General features: G+C 42.8%; 1 protein-coding gene across 3 annotated transcripts in view; it reads right to left on the minus strand.

Moving 5' to 3' along the window:
* The window catches only part of AREL1 (apoptosis resistant E3 ubiquitin protein ligase 1), a 23,518-nt gene continuing 4,623 nt past the window's right edge, over positions 1 to 18,895 (minus strand). The window contains exons 2-20 of one of the 3 annotated variants that reach the window (XM_082284025.1): positions 18,235 to 18,496; positions 17,015 to 17,074; positions 16,154 to 16,350; positions 14,241 to 14,478; positions 12,941 to 13,110; positions 12,682 to 12,862; positions 11,760 to 12,007; positions 9,947 to 10,024; positions 9,301 to 9,442; positions 8,773 to 8,894; positions 6,717 to 6,792; positions 6,187 to 6,296; positions 5,509 to 5,688; positions 5,234 to 5,359; positions 4,910 to 5,039; positions 4,770 to 4,828; positions 4,490 to 4,579; positions 3,344 to 3,519; positions 1 to 3,159 (exon numbers count right to left, since the gene is read on the minus strand). In XM_082284025.1, coding sequence (XP_082140151.1) covers positions 3,057 to 3,159; positions 3,344 to 3,519; positions 4,490 to 4,579; positions 4,770 to 4,828; positions 4,910 to 5,039; positions 5,234 to 5,359; positions 5,509 to 5,688; positions 6,187 to 6,296; positions 6,717 to 6,792; positions 8,773 to 8,894; positions 9,301 to 9,442; positions 9,947 to 10,024; positions 11,760 to 12,007; positions 12,682 to 12,862; positions 12,941 to 13,110; positions 14,241 to 14,478; positions 16,154 to 16,350; positions 17,015 to 17,074; positions 18,235 to 18,325 — 2,577 coding nt within the window. In that variant the 5' untranslated portion in view covers positions 18,326 to 18,496 and the 3' untranslated portion in view covers positions 1 to 3,056. Of the gene's footprint in view, positions 3,160 to 3,343; positions 3,520 to 4,489; positions 4,580 to 4,769; positions 4,829 to 4,909; positions 5,040 to 5,233; positions 5,360 to 5,508; positions 5,689 to 6,186; positions 6,297 to 6,716; positions 6,793 to 8,772; positions 8,895 to 9,300; positions 9,443 to 9,946; positions 10,025 to 11,759; positions 12,008 to 12,681; positions 12,863 to 12,940; positions 13,111 to 14,240; positions 14,479 to 16,123; positions 16,351 to 17,014; positions 17,075 to 18,234; positions 18,497 to 18,895 lie in introns of all 3 variants that reach the window. The other 2 variants (XM_082284024.1, XM_082284026.1) reach the window with 2 other exon arrangements.

Raw genomic sequence — 18,895 nt, forward strand, 5'->3', positions numbered from 1 at the left:
CATTTTTAAAATATTTATTTATTATACAAACTATTTACAAAATCAGCTACTACAACCACAGGCTTCCAAATTTTGGCTGAACTCTGCCGGAAATTCACCAGAGGGAAGTAGGATTTGACCTGTATCATCCACAGCTCCTGGTTTCTATAAACATGCAACGTGGCCTGCAGGTGCAGGCTGAAGCCAGGCCCCCTGCACCTCAAAGCAGCTTCAGGAAACATAGAACCTGTCTAAGATGGTATCAGGATCCTAACGATTTCTACAGAAGAGTTTCTCTTAAGTGGCAATAAATAAGGAGTAAAAAAGAAAAGTAACGAGCCTCTGCCAGAAGTAACATACAGTACAGGTGACCAAAGCACATCCCCATTGCCAGCACTAAGGGCAGCATTAAAAGTGACTGTACTGGGAAAGGGTGTAAAGCTAGAGACAAGTTTAGAAATATTGTGGTGGAACTCAGGAACATGGGGGCAGCCTAGGGGCCTGTGCAAACAGAAGGGATGGGTTTAGCTGACTGAGAGTACCCATCCTACTTCTGACTGCACTTGCATTAAGAAGAAAGTCCTTGGCATCTTCACAGCTGCTGGGAAGTGTTGGGTGCTGGCTGCAATGAAATGAGAAGCATTTAGGAGCTCTTTCCAGCAGAAGTAGTCCACTCAGTGGTCAGCTACTTCATGTCAGAATAAAAAAAGGCCAGCTCAAGAGAAGAAGGGAGATTCCTGAGGGAGATGTCACTGTCAGAGCTGGCCCATAGCTACAGGGCTGAAAACATTCTCAACCAGGTGAGGCTACAATATGGAAAAAACACTAAGCTATGCCTCTCAACAAACTGGAGTTAAGCTGGGCACCACCACTTCCTCTCAGTCCCTGGAGAAAGCACTGAAGCGGTGGCATGGTGAACACAGGAGCTGTAACTGTACCGACCATGGAAGCCACCTGCTGTATAAATAAAATGGTACCGTAGTCTCCACCCAGAGAAGGTCAGAACCTTGCAGAATGCAGCCTGCACTAAAAATGGGAGAACAGCCACTACTAATGTGATCTGTCAGAGCACAACAGTGGCAACTATCAAGCTGGCAGCCTCGCAGCACCTCAGTGCCAATGAGGGAATGAATTCACAAGGCAAAGAAATCCCCCTGAGTAGTCTCAATGTTCAGCTGACTGCTTTTTGGCACCAAAATGGCTTATTGTTTTTTTCTGTACAGAAGTAACACACTCAGCCCAAGAATGACTAAGATGCTGCCTTAAAAACATTTTATAGATGTAGAATATTTCCCACAAATTCCCAGTCAATTCAACTAAGCTATACTTGAAAAGCACATACAGTAAACTTAAAATATCCATACTGTGCTCAAGTCTGACCGGATCAGCTTGAGGACAGCAGAAGGGGACTGAAGAGGATGATGTGACATTTTATCCAATACAGTCTTCTAAAATTAGCTCAGGGATGCCAGTCTGAGAATCCATTCTGGAAGAAATCCAGCAATTCCATAATCCAGTGAAAGCTTACATTGCAGCTAGTAGCAACACATTTCTCCCACTTTGACTCCTGCAGGCTTTGACTTGAACTAAGGGACTGTAGAATGCAAAGGTCTTGAATTTTGCTTCACTGAAGAACTCATCAAGATTCCCAGGTTCCCCTTCCCTGTATTTCCCTGGGAAGGGCTGAATGGATTGCCAACTACAACAGACTGTAAGCTTACTTCTCATTCTGGTCTACCCACTCCTTTCCCCATGAGCCAGACAATGGTGGGTGCAGGCTGTTGAGTGACCACTTAAGTGAAATTCTAGCTAGCATTTTGTGCTGGAAAGCAAACAGCACTTAATGGAACATGTGGAAAGTAAAAATGAAGAAAGATGGTAAGAAGATTGGAAGGGCTGAAATCTAGCTGCTCTCCAGACACCAGCAACTCTCTGGACACTCTGCCTGAAATGCAGTAGAGAAAGAGAAGCCTCGGGCTGCTGCATGGTAGAGGTAGAAGCCAAGATCCTGTGGGATGCTGGGGCGGAGGTACCACGTTCTGCCCAGTACCATCATCCCAACAACGAACGCAAGCCCAGTGCGCACTGTAGCTGCTTATTGATCTGTCACTGTTACTACACAACATACATACCCTGAAGGTGAATGTGGGCTAGGCATTGGTGCTCAGCATTGAGGAATCACACTCATGCCCATACTCTCTCTCCTGAGGAAAGGAAAAGAAGGCAAGGGCATGGAACAGCTTCCTGTGCAACATCAACTGTCAGAAACATTCAGTGGAGGAGAAACTCCTCTTCCAGTTCATTTGCAGAGGCTAATTACCAGCCACTGCTGGAGAAGGGCGCTTCTGTGGCTGGACCCTGGTGGAGGTAGTACAGGATCACTGTCAGGGCCAGCACTTGTGCTCCGATGAGATTGTTTTCCTCTTTGGGTTACTCCCTCCAGTGGATACTGCCCTTTTTTCTCTGTGGCACAGGCAAAAACAGCATCCAGAGCAAGATGGAGAAGGAGAACCAGAAACCCTTCTGGATCAGGTGCTGAAAGGATGGACAACTCTATTCTCCTCACGAGTCATAGTGAGATGAGATATCAGGGAGCATCACTGGGGGAGTTAAGCCAAGATAAAGGAAGTTACTAAGACTTCCTATGAGCCAAGGCTTCCAGCAGAGCTCCATGCTGGTCTTCCATCTTCCTCCTAGAGAGCTACAGTAAAGGCAGCTCAGCAGATCTCCTGCACCTCAGTGTAACTTCTGCTTATGAACTTCATCTTCTCACAGAAGGATGGGTGTACAGCGTGCATGGAAATCAAGTGCAGTATCTCCTTGACAAATGCACCTGTCCTTTTGCTGTTTCACATTGAACCAAGGGGAGAACAAGGAAAAGGGAAAAGATGAGCTCTTGATGACATATTTGGGATACAGAAAGGCCACACAACATCTTCTGGATGACAAATTCCTTTACATGGAGTCTTTGCTCTGCCTCCACTGCCCAAGTGAAGGGAAGGAGAACAAGCAGAGGATTGAACCTGGGTCTTGCCACAAAGAGCCAAGAGGTTAGATGGTCTCCTGGGAAGGGGAAATCACAGCATGCCAAATCCCTCACAACCCTCACTGATAGCTAGCTGCAGCATCTTGTGCACTTCTTCATAGGAGTCATAAGTAGGGAGGCACAGCTGGTTAAAACTGTAAAACAAAAGAAAAATTCCATTCAGAATCAGGTCTGAGAGGGAACCATCCCCATCAGCTGCCTTTAGATGGATTGATACAAGCATCACACATATTACATGACATACACTGTTTGCCCACCGCAACTAGTTGGTGTCATTCCCAAAAACACAATAAAGTCCTACCACCCCGAGATACTTGCCAAGTGTGAGCTGTTGGCAAAGTACTGTGAGTTGGAGCTGCAATGATCTGGAAAGATGGACAGAGTGCAGCAAACCCTCCTGGGGGCAGCTGGGAGGAACCAGTAGTGAACTGCAAAAGCCTGGCCAGCTCTTCCTGCGTGAAACTGGAGACCACAGTCCAAAACCACCTCATGACCTGTTACAAACCAGGAAAGGTAAAGACAGGTCAGCCAGGGAAATCAAGCAAGCATATTAGCAACTTGCAAGAATATCAGTCAATTGCCCTCACAAGCAAGTGTTCTATTAACAGTTAGAATTGATTTGTTTTACCAGGGTGACACATAGAGGCAAGTATGACATAGTTTCTAATCAGTTAAGAGACGTCCCACGCTACTGTCTCCCACCAATCCTTTCCCATAATGCAGAAAGGCTTCTTCTGCTTCTACTCTCCCCACAGAGATTTTATTTTTAGAAGCACCTGCATAGGCAATGAAAACGCACTTCCTCCTTGCACTATGTTATTTTTTTGGCTTTTCACATCATCTGGTACTTCTGCAGGAAAGTGGGACCATCCCAGTGTTTACAAATTGAAAATACAAGTTTCTATCTCTTTTCATCTTGGGTGTTCTGGCAGCTCCTGTTATTTTTCTACACAAAGCTGCTACTATTCCCATACCCCTCCCACTGGGAAATGCAGAAAGGGATGAGAACCATTAGGGGGTACAAACTTAGGCTACTACATCAGTAGTCTTTACCATAGCACTGAACTCAAAACATTGCATGTGGGCTGCAAACATGTTTTTCAAGCATCTCTTGGTATATCTAAGTATATCACCACGAATATCTTCAGTAGCAGTAATCCACACCAACTCCTCCTGACTCCCTGCTGACCTGTTCTTAATTAGTGCTGTGTTGGATTTTTCTGAAGAGACCACTGCTGACAATTTTTACTTGCTGGTATCTGATTAAACATCACCTCTAGTCAGCCAGGCTGAAGGGATCTCTCTAGGGGGAAACATTATTCCATAAGGTGTGCAGTCCTACCTGACCCCTGAATTTTTCAGTTTGTCCTTCTGAAAACCTAAATTCCAACCAAGAAATCTGTCTTCTGCTGTATTTGGGATAACTGGTTTCAACAAGCAGGAAGGAGAAACCCTTTCATTTACCTTCTCACGGAAGTGCCAAGATCCTCCTACCACTACAGCATGTGCCTTGAAGTCACAGACACTGATATCTCCAGTACCACACATAAGCAGCTGAAAGGTAAGAGACTGCAGTCAGAAAGTGAGGAGCCCAGGAAACAAGGCAACAGCTACTGTGCAAATTACAGATGTTTAAAGTGCTTAGAGAAGAAACATTTTGGCTCTTTCCCAGATCCAGAAAGCACTTCATTTGTCAGAGACGAGGGGAAGTAAAGGCAGAGCTGCTTAGGGAGGCAGTGATTACCTCAAGCTCATTCTCATCAAAAATAGCCAGGAGGTTCTCAGGAACTAATTCATTAAGACCTGGAAGAGAAGAGAAGAGCAGCATGTGCTATGCCCTGGGACATAAAGGAAGACAGGAGCAGGGAGCAGGCAGCATGTTACCTTTCAAGAAGTGATCCACCTCCTCTCTAACCTGATTCGCCAGCCTGTACTGTGCGAGCAGATTTAGGTACAGGATTTTGTTTTCATTAGTCACTGGTACTTGAGCCCCTCCTGCCACCAGTTCTACCACCTGAAAACAGAACACTTGACCTGAGTGTGACCAGCAGCATTCCCCAAACCTGAACTCCCAACCACAAAAAAACGAAGCAAGGAGTTACTTTCCAGAGTAAGCTCAATTTTCTGGGGCATAGCAGAGTTCTCGGTCCCCACTGCTGCACACAGTAGGGGTTAAACTATCCCACCTTCAGGAACTGCCTCCCTCACCTTCTCCAGCTGTCCTGTTTTGCTATACTTCTCTTCAGCAAAGACCAGATCCATCTCACTCACATCATTGTTCAGTATGAAGCACACTTTGGATTTATAGAATTCTGGGTCATCCGTTTCAAAATACTGTGTGAAAGAATAAGAAAGCAGGGACATAGAGGGAATAACAAAAAAAACCCCTTATATTGTTAGCCAGAATTCTGTGTCTGCTGCTACACCAACATTCAACTCTCCCCAAACCAACACAGGCTTCAGACAGGGCTGGGAAACTCTACCTTGTAATGCATACGAAGTCCTATGATCTGAGCCAGGAAGGACCGAGTGAAGCGAGCTCGAACCAGCTGTTTGTAAGCACCGCCTAGAGATGATTCATAAAGACACTTTCCTACTAGGCGGCCCGCAAATTCATATACTTTGAGACGTAAATATGTGGGACGCCCTGGGTTTGGATGCACCTGCAAAGAAGCAGCAAAATGAAATATCCAAGTATCAGACTGACTAGCACAAATAGCAAATACAGGACCATTTCAAGTTCCTACATCTCTCAAGCTGGTCAAGGAGCTTTAGTGTAATGTCCTCAAAGCCAAGCTATAGAAATAAAATGCCTAAGCCTGCCTAGGAAGACCATGAATGTTTCACATGCACAGGCAAGAAGCTGTATGAGAGCAGAAATGGATTCTGAAATATTTAGACCCAACAAAACCTCTAAACACTTTGATGTCACCTCCTCTTGCCCAAAAATCCAGCCCTCTCTGCTGACTTGCCACCCTCTACTGCTCATCCAGACAGTTCTTTGAGACTTCAATGGGTTAAGATCATTAAGCAAAGCTTTGAGAAAGCCACTGGAAGTGACTATGAAGGCAAGCTAAAGCATGAGTAAGGTAGCACACCACTTAACAGCAGCATTGTTCAACCATCAATGGCCACATTCAGCACAGGAACTACAGACTCACCAAGGCCTGGTTGTTATCACTAAAGCGGGTAAACAGTTGATTGGTGGTATCAAATAATGCCTTACAAATGAGCTCAAACCACTCTCTGCGTGGACCTCCCCAGTCCAGAGCTACAAAATAAAGCAATCTTGGTCATCCATGGGTCATCAGTTCAAGAGCTTCATGCATGCTGCCCAGTATTACTCAACGCAAGAATTCATCACAATGAACAGCTCTGTAGCAACGTGGCAGTAGACAGGGACTGCAGAACTATAGGTTTTTCTCCCAAACCTAGTCCTAGTTGGTTTTTTGATTTGTTTGGGATTTTTTTAGGGCTAGAGGGGCAGGGTTTACATAAGGCTTCAGGTCCCTATATGAAGTCGGTATAGAATAGCACCAGCAGGATAAATCACTAACATCTGTGAGAAAATCAGTGGGCTGGAAAGCCACAAAATGATGGACATACTACAAGAAACCAGAATTTCAGACCAAAACTACTCCACTATCATTCCTTTTGCTTCCTCTGCATATATATTCACAGGATAACTCACCTTCTTCATCCTGAAAAATCACTTCAAAGTTTTTGCTCCAGTCAGAAACAGAAAAATTTCGTGTTGCTTTAAAAGACTGAAAAATAGAAAAAGAAAACAGCAGCAACCATTACTGCTTGGCATCCCATAACCAATATGCAGTCCTGTACATGTGAACAGGCAAACACAAAACCCCAATAGTCTAGCACTCTAAAGTATAAAAGTGAAAATTACAAATACCTACGGTCTAATTCTTATTTGTCCAAAGCCACAGAAGCCAATTCCTCATTTTCTGTTATGAGAAACATTATCCACACAAAATACACCTCCATCCTAAAACCAGTGTGAGGTCTTAGCACAGAAATATCACTCTCAAGGCTGCAGTACAGTATTGTTTAAAGTATTAAAATGCCTGTGGGAAGGAGCAATTTCTGTAAAGCACTTTCAGCCCACGAATTAGATTTAAAATAGGAATGTTTCAAAGAGCACTACAAAATAGCTTGAAGAGAATTACTAAGTTCATACTTACAGCAAGTCACGATGCAAAAAAGTAACAAAATACCCCAAGTGTCTAAAATTTCCTGTGCCCTGATTCTGGACTCCAATTAGAGAAATTTAAGAAGCTACATGGCAGTCTTCAGTCATACAGGTAGTTTTGGCTTAGTTTAACCTCAAGTAGGTTAGAGCATCACGCTACTCACACCTCTGGACTAAACACATTGGTCACATTCATTGTGCCTATCAACCTTGGTCACTAGAGCTTATACTTATTATTATTATTATGGCACTGGATTTGTCTTACTAGACTGTAACACCAATGCTCAAGACAGCACAGGAATTTCCAAAATAATAGGAAAAACTAGTAATGGAAATACTGTTTAGAAATGAAGTAATTTTTCCAAGCTATTAACTGAAACATAGTCTCATAAACACTGCAAGCTGGTACATGCAGAAAATATTCCAAAACACAGATTTATTGCATGTAAATCAAGGGAAATCCTAGCTACTCCTGTTTTCCTCAGAAACATTCTTTCCATCTTTGTAACATTACTGTTGTGAGATACACATGGAAATAATAAATCAGGATAACTGCCTCCCCAGCATACACAGCATTTAGAATGTAATTTAAGAACTGTATTATATGAATGACTAAGCTCTGTTTTGGAAACACAACAGTTCAGGTCAGAAATGATGAATATTTTACCAAAGGACTCTACAGAATATTTTCTCATCACTCCAAACCACTACTAGTAGCCTGTTGATGCAAGAGTTTCATGCATGCAGCTCAGGAACATCTGACTTGACATCTTATCTTGCTAAATGGCTCTGTGCCAGAAAACCAGTAGATAAGGACTCGGGAGCTCTATGTTCTGCTCCCAAATCTAGTCCAGGTAGACAGTCTCTCTCCAGGCCTCAAGTTCCAATGTGAAGTAGGGACAGCATCAGAAGACCTCCTGCTTTTACAGGCTATGAATCCATTTACAGAATCACAGAATCATTCAAGCTGAAAAAGACCTCTAGGATCATCAATTCTAAACTTTGACTGATCCCTACCTTGTCAACTAGACCATGGCACTAAATGCTACATCCAGGCGTTTCTTGAACACTTCCAAGGATGGTGACTCCACAACCTCCCTGAGCAGTCCTTTTCAATGTTTAACTTCTTCCATGAAGAAATTGCTCACCATGTTCAATGTGAACCTTCTCTGATGCAGCTCGATTTAATTTACCCTAGACATCTCTCAGGACTTAATCTACTCTGTGATAAGCTCTTTAAAAATGTATCAGCTGAAGTTGCCTTAACTATTTAAGAAATTGATCAGACCTTGCTGCCCTAGGGAAGGAATACATCGTTCCACATAACAACACGCCAGAACACAGAGGAGCTAGTTAGTTTGATTTTTTTTTTCTTTTTCCCATCTCAAGCTGCCTGCTGGCATCTGCTTTGAAACAGAGGGACTAACCATTTTTAGCATGGCTGCCCTAGCACATTCCAGTTTGGATTTCTCTAGGCACTGAGCGGAATAAAAAGGATGGAGGAAGCACTGGGCTTAAGTAAAATGACTCAGACACTCACCGACTCCAGCAGACAGTGACGGCTGACCTTCAGTGTGACCTTCGAATGAGGTCTTTTCATATGCACCTGACGTAGCTCTCGCTGAAAGAAGTTCACTTTGTCTTGGAAGGTTTCAGAGCCTCCTGAGAAGAGTGACAATTTGGGTGAGGCCTGAGCTGTCAGCACCTCAGACATATACAGAGCATTCCTAAGATTAACTGCACAGATCAGCTTTATAGCCCAAAAGTGCATTTACTACAGCAAGGTTTGGAGACAGAACTCTCAAGGTAGTTTTGCAATTAGTCTTGCTGGTATTCATACTCACAGGTGCACTTTCAAAGAGCCTGACAGAGAAGCCAAGCTGAAAAGGAACAGCTGCTGTGATGAAGTACATTCACTGGAAGCACCAACAGGAATAGAGCATGATACTCCAGGAACCAAAGTTCTCATCAGAAGTTATTCAGTGCTGACAATCTTTATTCCCCAGGGAAACTAGCAGGCTCAAGCGCTAACTTCCTGACTACTGTACCCACCTCACTGTCCCTTTACCTATGTTTTTATGCAGAGAGCGAATGAAAGTGGCTGCCAAGATGTTCCTCTCCTTGCAGCTCAGCTCCACAGGGGGTTGGATCCCATCATCCACCACCAGTGTCAGTAATTTGTGCACAGGATCAGGACCAAGGTATGAAAACTAGCAGCAAAAAGATGCAAGAAAGGGTAAACCCATCATGCAGAAGGCACAGTATGTTCAGTAGACAGAGCAACACCACCTGTGCTCTTAAGACTTTCTCTGCTCACTTATGTGTATGTAGTTAACAGGAAAACTATTTCTAGCATCCAGACTCCAGTTAGGAGGCTGCTTTAAACTTCACACACAAGTCTAAGGGCTTCAATGGACACAATTACAGCATTATAGCAAGGTTATGAGGAAAATAATCAATAAATATGCAAAGGAATCAAGATTTTTGCCTAGCATTGGGACAAAAAGCAGGAAAGAGTGATAAGACTGGCTCTTAGTCACAATTAGCAAAACTTAGGCACTGAGAGGGAATTCCAGAGCAGAAATTCATGCCACACAATGTTGTTCTGTGTGCGGCCGCTCTTCTCTCCAAAAGGAAAAAATAGACTGTGATTCACAAGGATGACAAGCTATCAACATGGAGGTGCAGTGACAGGTACATGGAAAGAGGCTCACCTTTGTGCCAGGACACACTCTAAAGGTGAAAAGGCGCCATGGAATGATCTTCAGGTAAAATTCTTTCACTGAGAATTGCTGAGTAACCAAAAGGAAAAGAAAATGTTAAATGTCACAGATCTGTTAAGGGTTGTCCCATGTCCCTGAAACACATTAGACAGAGGACACATCCATGAGGCTAGACCTCCCTTCAACCCCAGGAACAGGTTTCTGTAGCATTAGCATTTGGCACAATACATGAGAACCTTTAAAGCTCCACAGAACTGTAAGCACTTCTCAGCAAGACTTCACTGAGTGCATTTATGACGCATGTGGGATGCCAGCATGACACAGATTTTATAGCAGTAAGCTATTGTGTTCAGCAGAACGTCACCAGTCTAACTGGAAAGTAATCTTAAGTACACTTGAGAAGCTGAATTCAGGACAGGATTGTAATGCACTAACAAAAAGGTTTCGGTAAAAGTCACACCAATGGACTACTGCTATTACTCCCTAATTTTCACAACCATTTCAAGCATCTTTTAAAAAGAACTTGCAATAGCTAAATCCATGAGATTTGCAGAAATTTATTCTCAGTGTCTTTCTGCCAGAACAAACTACTTACTGTGCAACTCCTGCCTTCTGAAGAGCAAGTGAAGGTGAAATTTTAGCATCTTTAGACAAAAGAAAACCATTTCCTGCACAAACCTGTCCTAGCTGCAATGACTGGAAAAACTAACAAGCAGTACTGGTCCAGAAACAAGCCAAATATGAACAGCAACTCCTTAAAAGAAATAGCAGCACAGTAACAGTTTTCTACTGTTTCTATTTCTATATAGAGAGACACCCAGGGATACAATTATGCAATCCTAAGAATCACATTAACAACTTTGGCACCTAAAGGGAGCTTCTAACAGTACCCACTTGTGGTGATCTGCTTTACCAGGTAATGCAATAGAAAAGAGTATAGAAGTCCAAAACAATGCATCAAGGATGAAAGGATGCTGAGCTCCCAAGGACACAGCACTCAAAGTCAGTTCTTAGAGCCATGTGCAGCACAGATTTAGAAATCTCCAGCAGCTCCCTACATCCTATAACTGTTTCACAGTCCTCTTTCTCCCTTTGGCAGGAAAGAAATTCCTGGATTAGTCTTTCACTTTGATATTTATCACTGCATTTTTCAGAACACATTTTAATAGATAGATGAACAAAGTGAATTTAAATTCATTCGTAAATTTAGAGGAATTTTCTTTCTAGTTTCTGAATGCTTTTAGGCAATAATAATGGAAAATAGTTACTGTTAACATACTCTTTTAGTAAGAGAATCCTCAGTGTCTCCTGTTTCTTCTACTTACAAATTTACGCTTTGTTCTCTGACCATTTTTTCCCTTTTCTTTTGAGCAAAACATTCCAGAAACAGAACAGAGACATCAAATCTGAGAAGGTGAGATTCTCTTAAATTGAAATTTACAGGTATCAGATACTGAGAATAGGAATTGCAGGTCTGACCTGACAAAAGCAAAGGAAAGGCAAACAGAATATCTACAGAACAATCAGCAAGAAAGTTTCCAGTAGGCTTTGGATCAGTTCTAGAAAGATCCTAAAAATCTAAAAACACAACCCTAAAACTTCAAGTTCTAAAACACCATCCTAAAACTTCCAAGGCTCATTTTAACATTATTCTCAGTCACAAGTTCCATGTTTGCCACAAGCAAACCTTTTTTTAACCAAATCTGAGGCACCTGAATCTGGAGCTAAGATATAGAGTACAAGGAAGCTCTTCAGTTACAGCATACTTTAAACATGCACTCAAGTGTGGTAACTTTATATCTACCTTAGGTGACACATAGCAGTACACTTTTTTAGGCTTCTTCACTTTCTCGGGGGTCTGGCTGTCAGAAGGAGAATCTTCATCTTCATCCTCAATTGCAGTAGAAGGACGGCGCTGGGAGGAGCTCAGATGCACCGGTGGAAGTTGCCACTGAGTGTTCGTATAACTAGGAGCATCGTAAAGGTAAGCTTCAAAATAAATACTGACACCTGAGGTGGACACATTGCGTTCTACAATGTTCTTTTCATTCTCTGAGGGAAATAGATATAAAAGAGTGGTGTAAATCCTAATGGAGACAAGAGTGAAAAAGAACGCACAGGCCACCACCAAATCAGTGACTATGACTTTAAAGAAAAGGATCCAAAGGAAAACCTGGTCAAGTGAAACTTTGATAAAGAGAACCCAGGAGTGGGATGAAAAGATTTCAAGACAGCAGTTTGTCTGTTAGTGACAAAGCATACAGAACCTCTCTCTCAGAGCACCAGCCTGAAGGCATAGCCACTTAACACTGAAGTCTGGCTCACTCCTGAAGAAACCAGGAATTATAGCATTGTTAAAAAAAAAAACAAACCTCACATAGGTTACATGCAGTGTTCTTCATCCATACAACTTATAACACACAATACATGACTGGCTCAGATGCCAACTACTAGCAAGCAATAAAAATTGCCTAATTTCAGAGGTAAACCTCCTGAAATAGGGGAAAAACACTTGTTCTTGTCTGCTGATGGAGCAGAGAGTATCAGCCCTCAGCGATCTCCCCTGTTAGAAGCAAATTAATTTACCTTAGTATTTTTAAATGAATAGGCTTTCCTTCAGCATGGCCAGCCTGCAGGGAAGCCACAAATAGCTCTGCTACATGAGTGTGCAAAGCACATTGTAAGAGAACACCTGGAGAATGAGTACTGAGTAGGTCTTGACTCACCACTTAGAACAATGATGTCAAAATCACCATTGCTTATGGGCTGGTTCTGGTAGGAGATGCAGGCATGGAAACAACCCCTAGAGTGCAAGGTGAGTCGGAAGAACACCTCACAAGTCTGCCGATTGGACACCACAGACTTCTCAAACACCACGTCAGAACTCTCTTCTTCTTGAGGACCCAGCTAAACAGAAAACAAATTAATAAAAGGAGCTCTCCAGCTCACCTGAAGTCAAGCAGCCAGGGGTGAGGTTGCACTCACCTCATGGATGGAGAGGCTGTAATTGTGCTCATCTATCAGGGACACGGAATTGCTGGTGGGATTGTCATACTCATCTCTGGGAGCTATCTGCAGAGTGTGCTGCTGCCCACAGGTCAGCACCAGAGTGGAGAAATGACAGACAATTTTGGTTTTGGAGGGAACCACCATTCCTGAAGCAGACAACAATAATTTAGAGTCAAACAAATTCCAAGGTGAAGCTTTAAAAAGCAAAAGAAAAGCAACTAGGGACACAATACCCTTGAAAATGGATCAAATCTAAACACATTCTATACCCCTATATTAAAAAAGCAAAGTATCTGAGGACTGAAGTATATGGTGTAGCTTTAAATTCCAAGGTGAAGCTTTAAAAAGCAAAAGAAAAGCAACTAGGGACACAATACCCTTGAAAATGGATCAAATCTAAACACATTCTATACCCCTATATTAAAAAAGCAAAGTATCTGAGGACTGAAGTATATGGTGTAGTGCACAGCATGTGCCTTGGATCAGAGGTTTAATACTAATAAAGCAAACCCAGTTACTAGTCCTCTAAAGAATGCTTTTCCACCATTCTAACTTTCTGCTCAGGAACTTGCTCCCACTGTTCATACAAAATATAAGCTAGCTGACACCTAAGAAAACCTGCAAATGCAGCTTACCAAACAAACTTTATTGGGGTTAAACCTGAGCTTCTTCTTTCTGAAGGGATATTTTAGCAAGCTTTGTATCTATTCACAAAGCAATGAATAGAGGTCCTTTCGATGACAACATGTACATGAGACATAAAAGGTGCCAATTGGGGTCAAAAAAACAAAAGTAGAAAAAACCAAATTTTAGATGGATAAAAAGGAAACGTTTTTATAAAAGTGTGTAATCAAAGGTATCAACTGCTCCAGAAGCTTACAAGAATAGAGTATACAGAAAAAGAAGAGGCAAATTATGACAGTATTTCCAATTCAGATACAAGTAACTCAATACCTTCACAAAAGGTGTTCTCTGACTACTAGATGGATTATGAAGAAATTACTACAAAATGGAGAACATGACAGAAGTGGATAGGGATTTTAAGTAGCACTAATGACTTATTCTGTAAAGCAGTTTCTGTTTTGTTATGCACTGGTAGTCACAAGTGTGTTTTACTCACGGGTCTGTTGCTGGAATCTACACGTGGCAGGAGGAAAATGGTGAAGGGTAACCCCTTCCCTGTCACCTACCTATTTTAGCTGGAAACACATTTACCTAAGGGCCTCCAATACTGCCATATCTACTTTGAACCCTTACAGGGCCACTTAGATCTTACCTGGCTGGAACACCTTGTAGTAGGGGCTGTAGGCCACATTCAAGCCACCGAGTTTTACAGTGATCTCGTATCTCCCAGCCCTGCGCACAGTGAAAGCCACTTTCACCACATTGGAATTGGGCTCTTGAAGAACTTCCTGGGTTACAGGAATATCAATTGCTAACTCCACATGGCAGATGTGAACTCGCAGCCCCACAGGCCTGTGAGCAGGGAAGGGTTGCCCATTTTTATAGAATAACTGCATGGGAAACACAGAAGTCCAGGTCAGCAAAAAACATACAGTGCACAGAGGAAGAGAAAACAAGTTGCCTTAGGGAAGGGCAAGTGCCTCAGCTCAGCAAAGGAAAAATAACTAACAGACAGCTCTGTCACACAGACTGTGTTCTCCAAAACGAACAGGGACAAGTGGGCATTGAACAGCCCCATTCTCTTTTGTGCTGGGGTTCAAATGCATGCCCTGAAAAGAACATGCCTCTAGGCATTTCCCATCTGCACTTGTAGTGCAAGTGGAAATCATGAAAACCCATTAGCAAAAGGAAAAAAGTAAAGCCATACCCTTTCAGAGAAACAAGCAGATCTTGTTCATTTGTACAGCTAAGCTCTGAAAAAACTCTTACAAATTTGTTACAGAAAACAGTGTGATGAAGATGCTGACCTAAGGAGCTGACCCAGCCTTTACTGCTAAGAAGCATCATAATGAAAACAACACGTTAGATAAAATCACAGGCAGCTCAATCACAGAAGTGATCTCCTGGACAATTTCAGAAGGTAACATACCTCAACCACTACTTCCTTACAAGGGAAGAATTACACCTTGAAACTCTATATGCATGGCTCTTCAAGAGCCAGCAGCCTGTTGGCCAGAGCCTGCCTGCCATCTGCAATCAGCCTGCAGTCAGAAGAAAGTTACTATTCTTCCCTGTTTCTAAGTAAGGGAGGGTGTGCGGCCTGAAGTCGTTTGCATCTTGACTGACATCCGGAGAAACTAGTGAATGCAAAGCTACTGTTGATGAATAAAGGGCTAAGCAAATGGGACACAAGCATGAAGCGGAAGGGCACATTGCTGGAGCTGCATGAGTGTCAGTAAGGTGAAGGAAATAAATTTAAATAGCAGGAACAGAACAAGTCCCTTTCCCCTCAGCTTTTTTCACTGCCTGCCCTGGAATTAGAACTCTTCACTCACCATCAAGCAGAGGGGTTTTCTTCACCTTCCCAAGAGGGACGGGCATGGCAAACTAGATTAACATTTCTTTTTATTTTGATACCCTCTTGGATGGGAAGGTGGGATAGAAAGATGGGCACATAAGCCCAGCAAAACCTGCTCAAACTTTCTCCACATAGTTCCAAACTCTCTGTGTTCACTCATCTTATTTCCCCTAGACTTGGCCTTTTGGGATTAGAGGGAAACAAGAATCTTTGGCAGGTTTTTCCAGGTCTGACAGAATAACAGTCCATTTTACAGTAATGGGGAGCGGTCATAAAGCTTTACAGCTCTTGGGTTGGTAAAATGCCCATTCCCACACCCTCAACTTCAGCTGCACAACCAAAAGATAGCACCAAAAAAGCAAAAGGTTTGTTGAAGGCAAGGCTCAGCCTACCCACTTCCCAGTAAAGGAAGAAGTAGTCAGGACAAGCCTGATCTCCTCTGGCTCTTCAGAGGATTCTGAAGACAGGAGATTAGCTTTTAAGAAGTGCAAACCTCAAATATGCCCTTTCAGAGTTTTGCAACACATTAACAGAGCAGAAGGCATACACAGATAGCTTTCCTACTCCTCAGTTACATCTGGCTTAGCCCCAACAAAAAAATATTTGAAGAGCCCATCCCTAACTCAGACCTCTGTTCCTGCCCACAAAGCTGCATGGAAACAAAAATATTGCCTTACATGCACTCGGAAGGCCATGCTATGGCCCACCTCATAGGGGTCCTTCCAATCCCAGGAGATTTTGCAGGACCGGGGATCCAGATAGTTGCCTCGCACGTAGTCATAAATAGTTCGCTCCCCTCGGCGTTCCCGGTCCTCATGCTGAAGGAAGCTGACTATACGTGCGGCAAGCTCAAAGAGGAACTTAATGGTGAAGAAGAAAGCTACAACAGATACTGTGATCCCACCTGCAGCAAGGAGAGAACAAAGGGTGGTTGCAGCAGCCAAGGTGGCTGAGTCAGGCTCTAAAATCCCCTCTGTATCAGCCCAAGATGTCTTTTCATTAATGATATTCTACTCAAATGCAAATTAGGTATTTAAGGCAGATGCTATTGTGTGCACATTTATGGTTTGTATTATGATACAAGTAAGGTTAGAAAATACCAAGTCTCTTAAAACTCTGCAAATGACTTCAAACAAAGGAAATAGTTAAAGGTGGTAGAGAGTCTCAGGTAAGGCTTGCAGACATCCCAACAGAGACATGGAATTCCCTTCAAGTTGCAAGTTAGAACTACAGAGATTCCTGTAAGGGAAACAGTCAGATAACCACACAGCTCCTGCACATCACATTAAGGCTGGATTAAGAAGCATCACAGAGGCAACAACCCTCCACTAGTTCTTGAAAGAAAAAGTAAGGGGATGGATCAGGAATTTGGTCAATGAAAGGACTTTAGGAACAAGAAGAATGGTCGAGAGGCAAGTCTGCCAGGTGGAGGGCACAGTGTGGGCTAACAGTAACTTCATGTTTGTTAGGTAAACTCTAAACTAAAATTAAATCAAAGGTTTTCAAGAAACCCTTCTAAAGCCTATGGAGAGGTCAACAAATACAGTGGCAGCCTTTCCTTCACTTACCAATAATGTAAAACATCAGGTCCCTTCGGTGAGACAGACAGCCGAGGATCACAGCTGCATCTAGAACACAGAATAGGCCAAGTCCAGTCCAGTGACTCTTCCTCACACACACTGGCCTAAATTTAATCTATGATTCCTCAGAAAAAATGCCTATTGATCATCTGTCTTCTTCTCCAAGGACATTCCTAAAGCATTATTCCATAAGATTGAAATATGTGAACAGCACAACATGCTACAATTAACAGTTCTCCCTTCGTCACAGATTCCCATTCAGATTCAGGGATCGATAAGAAGGACAACATATCATCCCTCTGAAAACAGTGAGAGCAGGCTCTGGGTACTGCAGGAAGGAGATACTTTTTGCAGGATCACCAACTTCAACAACAGTGGCCAAAGCCACTCATCCAAACTGTCACACCTACTTGCAAGTCACAAAGTTAACTTCTAGTCTGATACGAAAGCACATTACAGAGCCACCACCAAAATGGACAAAAGTTGACCCTTAACCAACAACCTTAGAAGAAAAAGCTATGGAATAAAAGTTGCAGACAAGACCATCCCCATTTGTTCAGAACAAACAAAACCCTTCTAGGGCAGATTCAATCTATTTTTGCCCTGTAAGTCTACTACAGAACATACGAATGCAACTGGAAAAGAGTCCATTTGCATTTTCCTACTCAATTCTGTGGAGTGGAGCATCTATGCTGAAACTCTTACTGATCAACACAAAAGCTAAAACCTTCTGTCTGTACACCATTAAGTTTAGAGCAATTTTTAGAGACACCAGTCTAGACTCAAGTTTTCACTGAGGGGACTGCTAAACAAACATGTAGTAAAAATACCACACCCAGAAAAACAACATGCTGTTTGGTTGATAAGACATAGCTGACAGATGGAACAAGAGCAGCAGCAAGGAACACGTGTGACAATTCGACAAAGGATTTGGCATACAGTAATGCATACAATATAGCTCACCATGTCACCATTCAGTTAGTGAGAAGCTACATTGTGCATTCAAGCTGCCTTTTTTTTTTTTAAACAAACACAAAAGGGGAGTTATTCATCAGTCATCTCGACAGCAGCAGTAACGGACATCAGCATGCAGAAAGCTTAAACAAGGTATTTCCCCCCAACAATAGCCATGACTTTCCAGCCCAGCAAATCCACTTTGCTGGCCTCAGCACATAGTCCACCCCTCCAACCAAAGAGCAATCACATACCTTTACACAAGTGCCCATGTTCTAAAAGCCAAAAAGAAGGCACCCATTCTTCAGCATCCTTCCACTTTGTGCCCCAATCTGGGACAAACATCAGCAAGAAGAGGCCATATAGAAGATCATCACAGAAAGAGTAATTCTTGGAACTTGCATCACAGAATCACTGCTGAAAGACAAGGACTTGAGCACAGCAGTTTCTTCCTCTTTGTGGGAAAAGGGTTGTCCTGCAGTGCTGTTTCCTTTAGCCTGCAGTTAGCTAGCTTTCCTGGAAAAGTAAAAAAAAGGAGAGAAAAACGTTAGATCTCTCCATTATGGATAAATCTAGCAAGCAGAAACACATGAGAGATGCAAGATTCAAGAGCATCACTAGACATCAAGTCCATGAGAGGTGCTATAAAAGTATCACTGTTGATGAGGTGCAAGGCTTCATCATATCCTCAACCTCTATCTGTCACAATCTCATTTCGTTATACAACCCCCTGAAACTAGCACGTTCAAGATGGAACAAAACACATCCTTGCCTCCATAGGTTTCACAGAGCAGCTAAGAACCTGCATGCTGTTTGTAAAGGAGTATTAAGGATGGAAGCATGAACTGATAGCCTAGGAGGAATACAGAGAGATTGTCTCAGCAGCCAGGGATCAGGTTAGAAAAGCTAAAGCCC

The sequence above is a fragment of the Coloeus monedula genome (genome assembly GCF_965178545.1).
Source record: "Coloeus monedula genome assembly, chromosome: 6".
Classification (NCBI taxonomy): domain Eukaryota; kingdom Metazoa; phylum Chordata; class Aves; order Passeriformes; family Corvidae; genus Coloeus; species Coloeus monedula.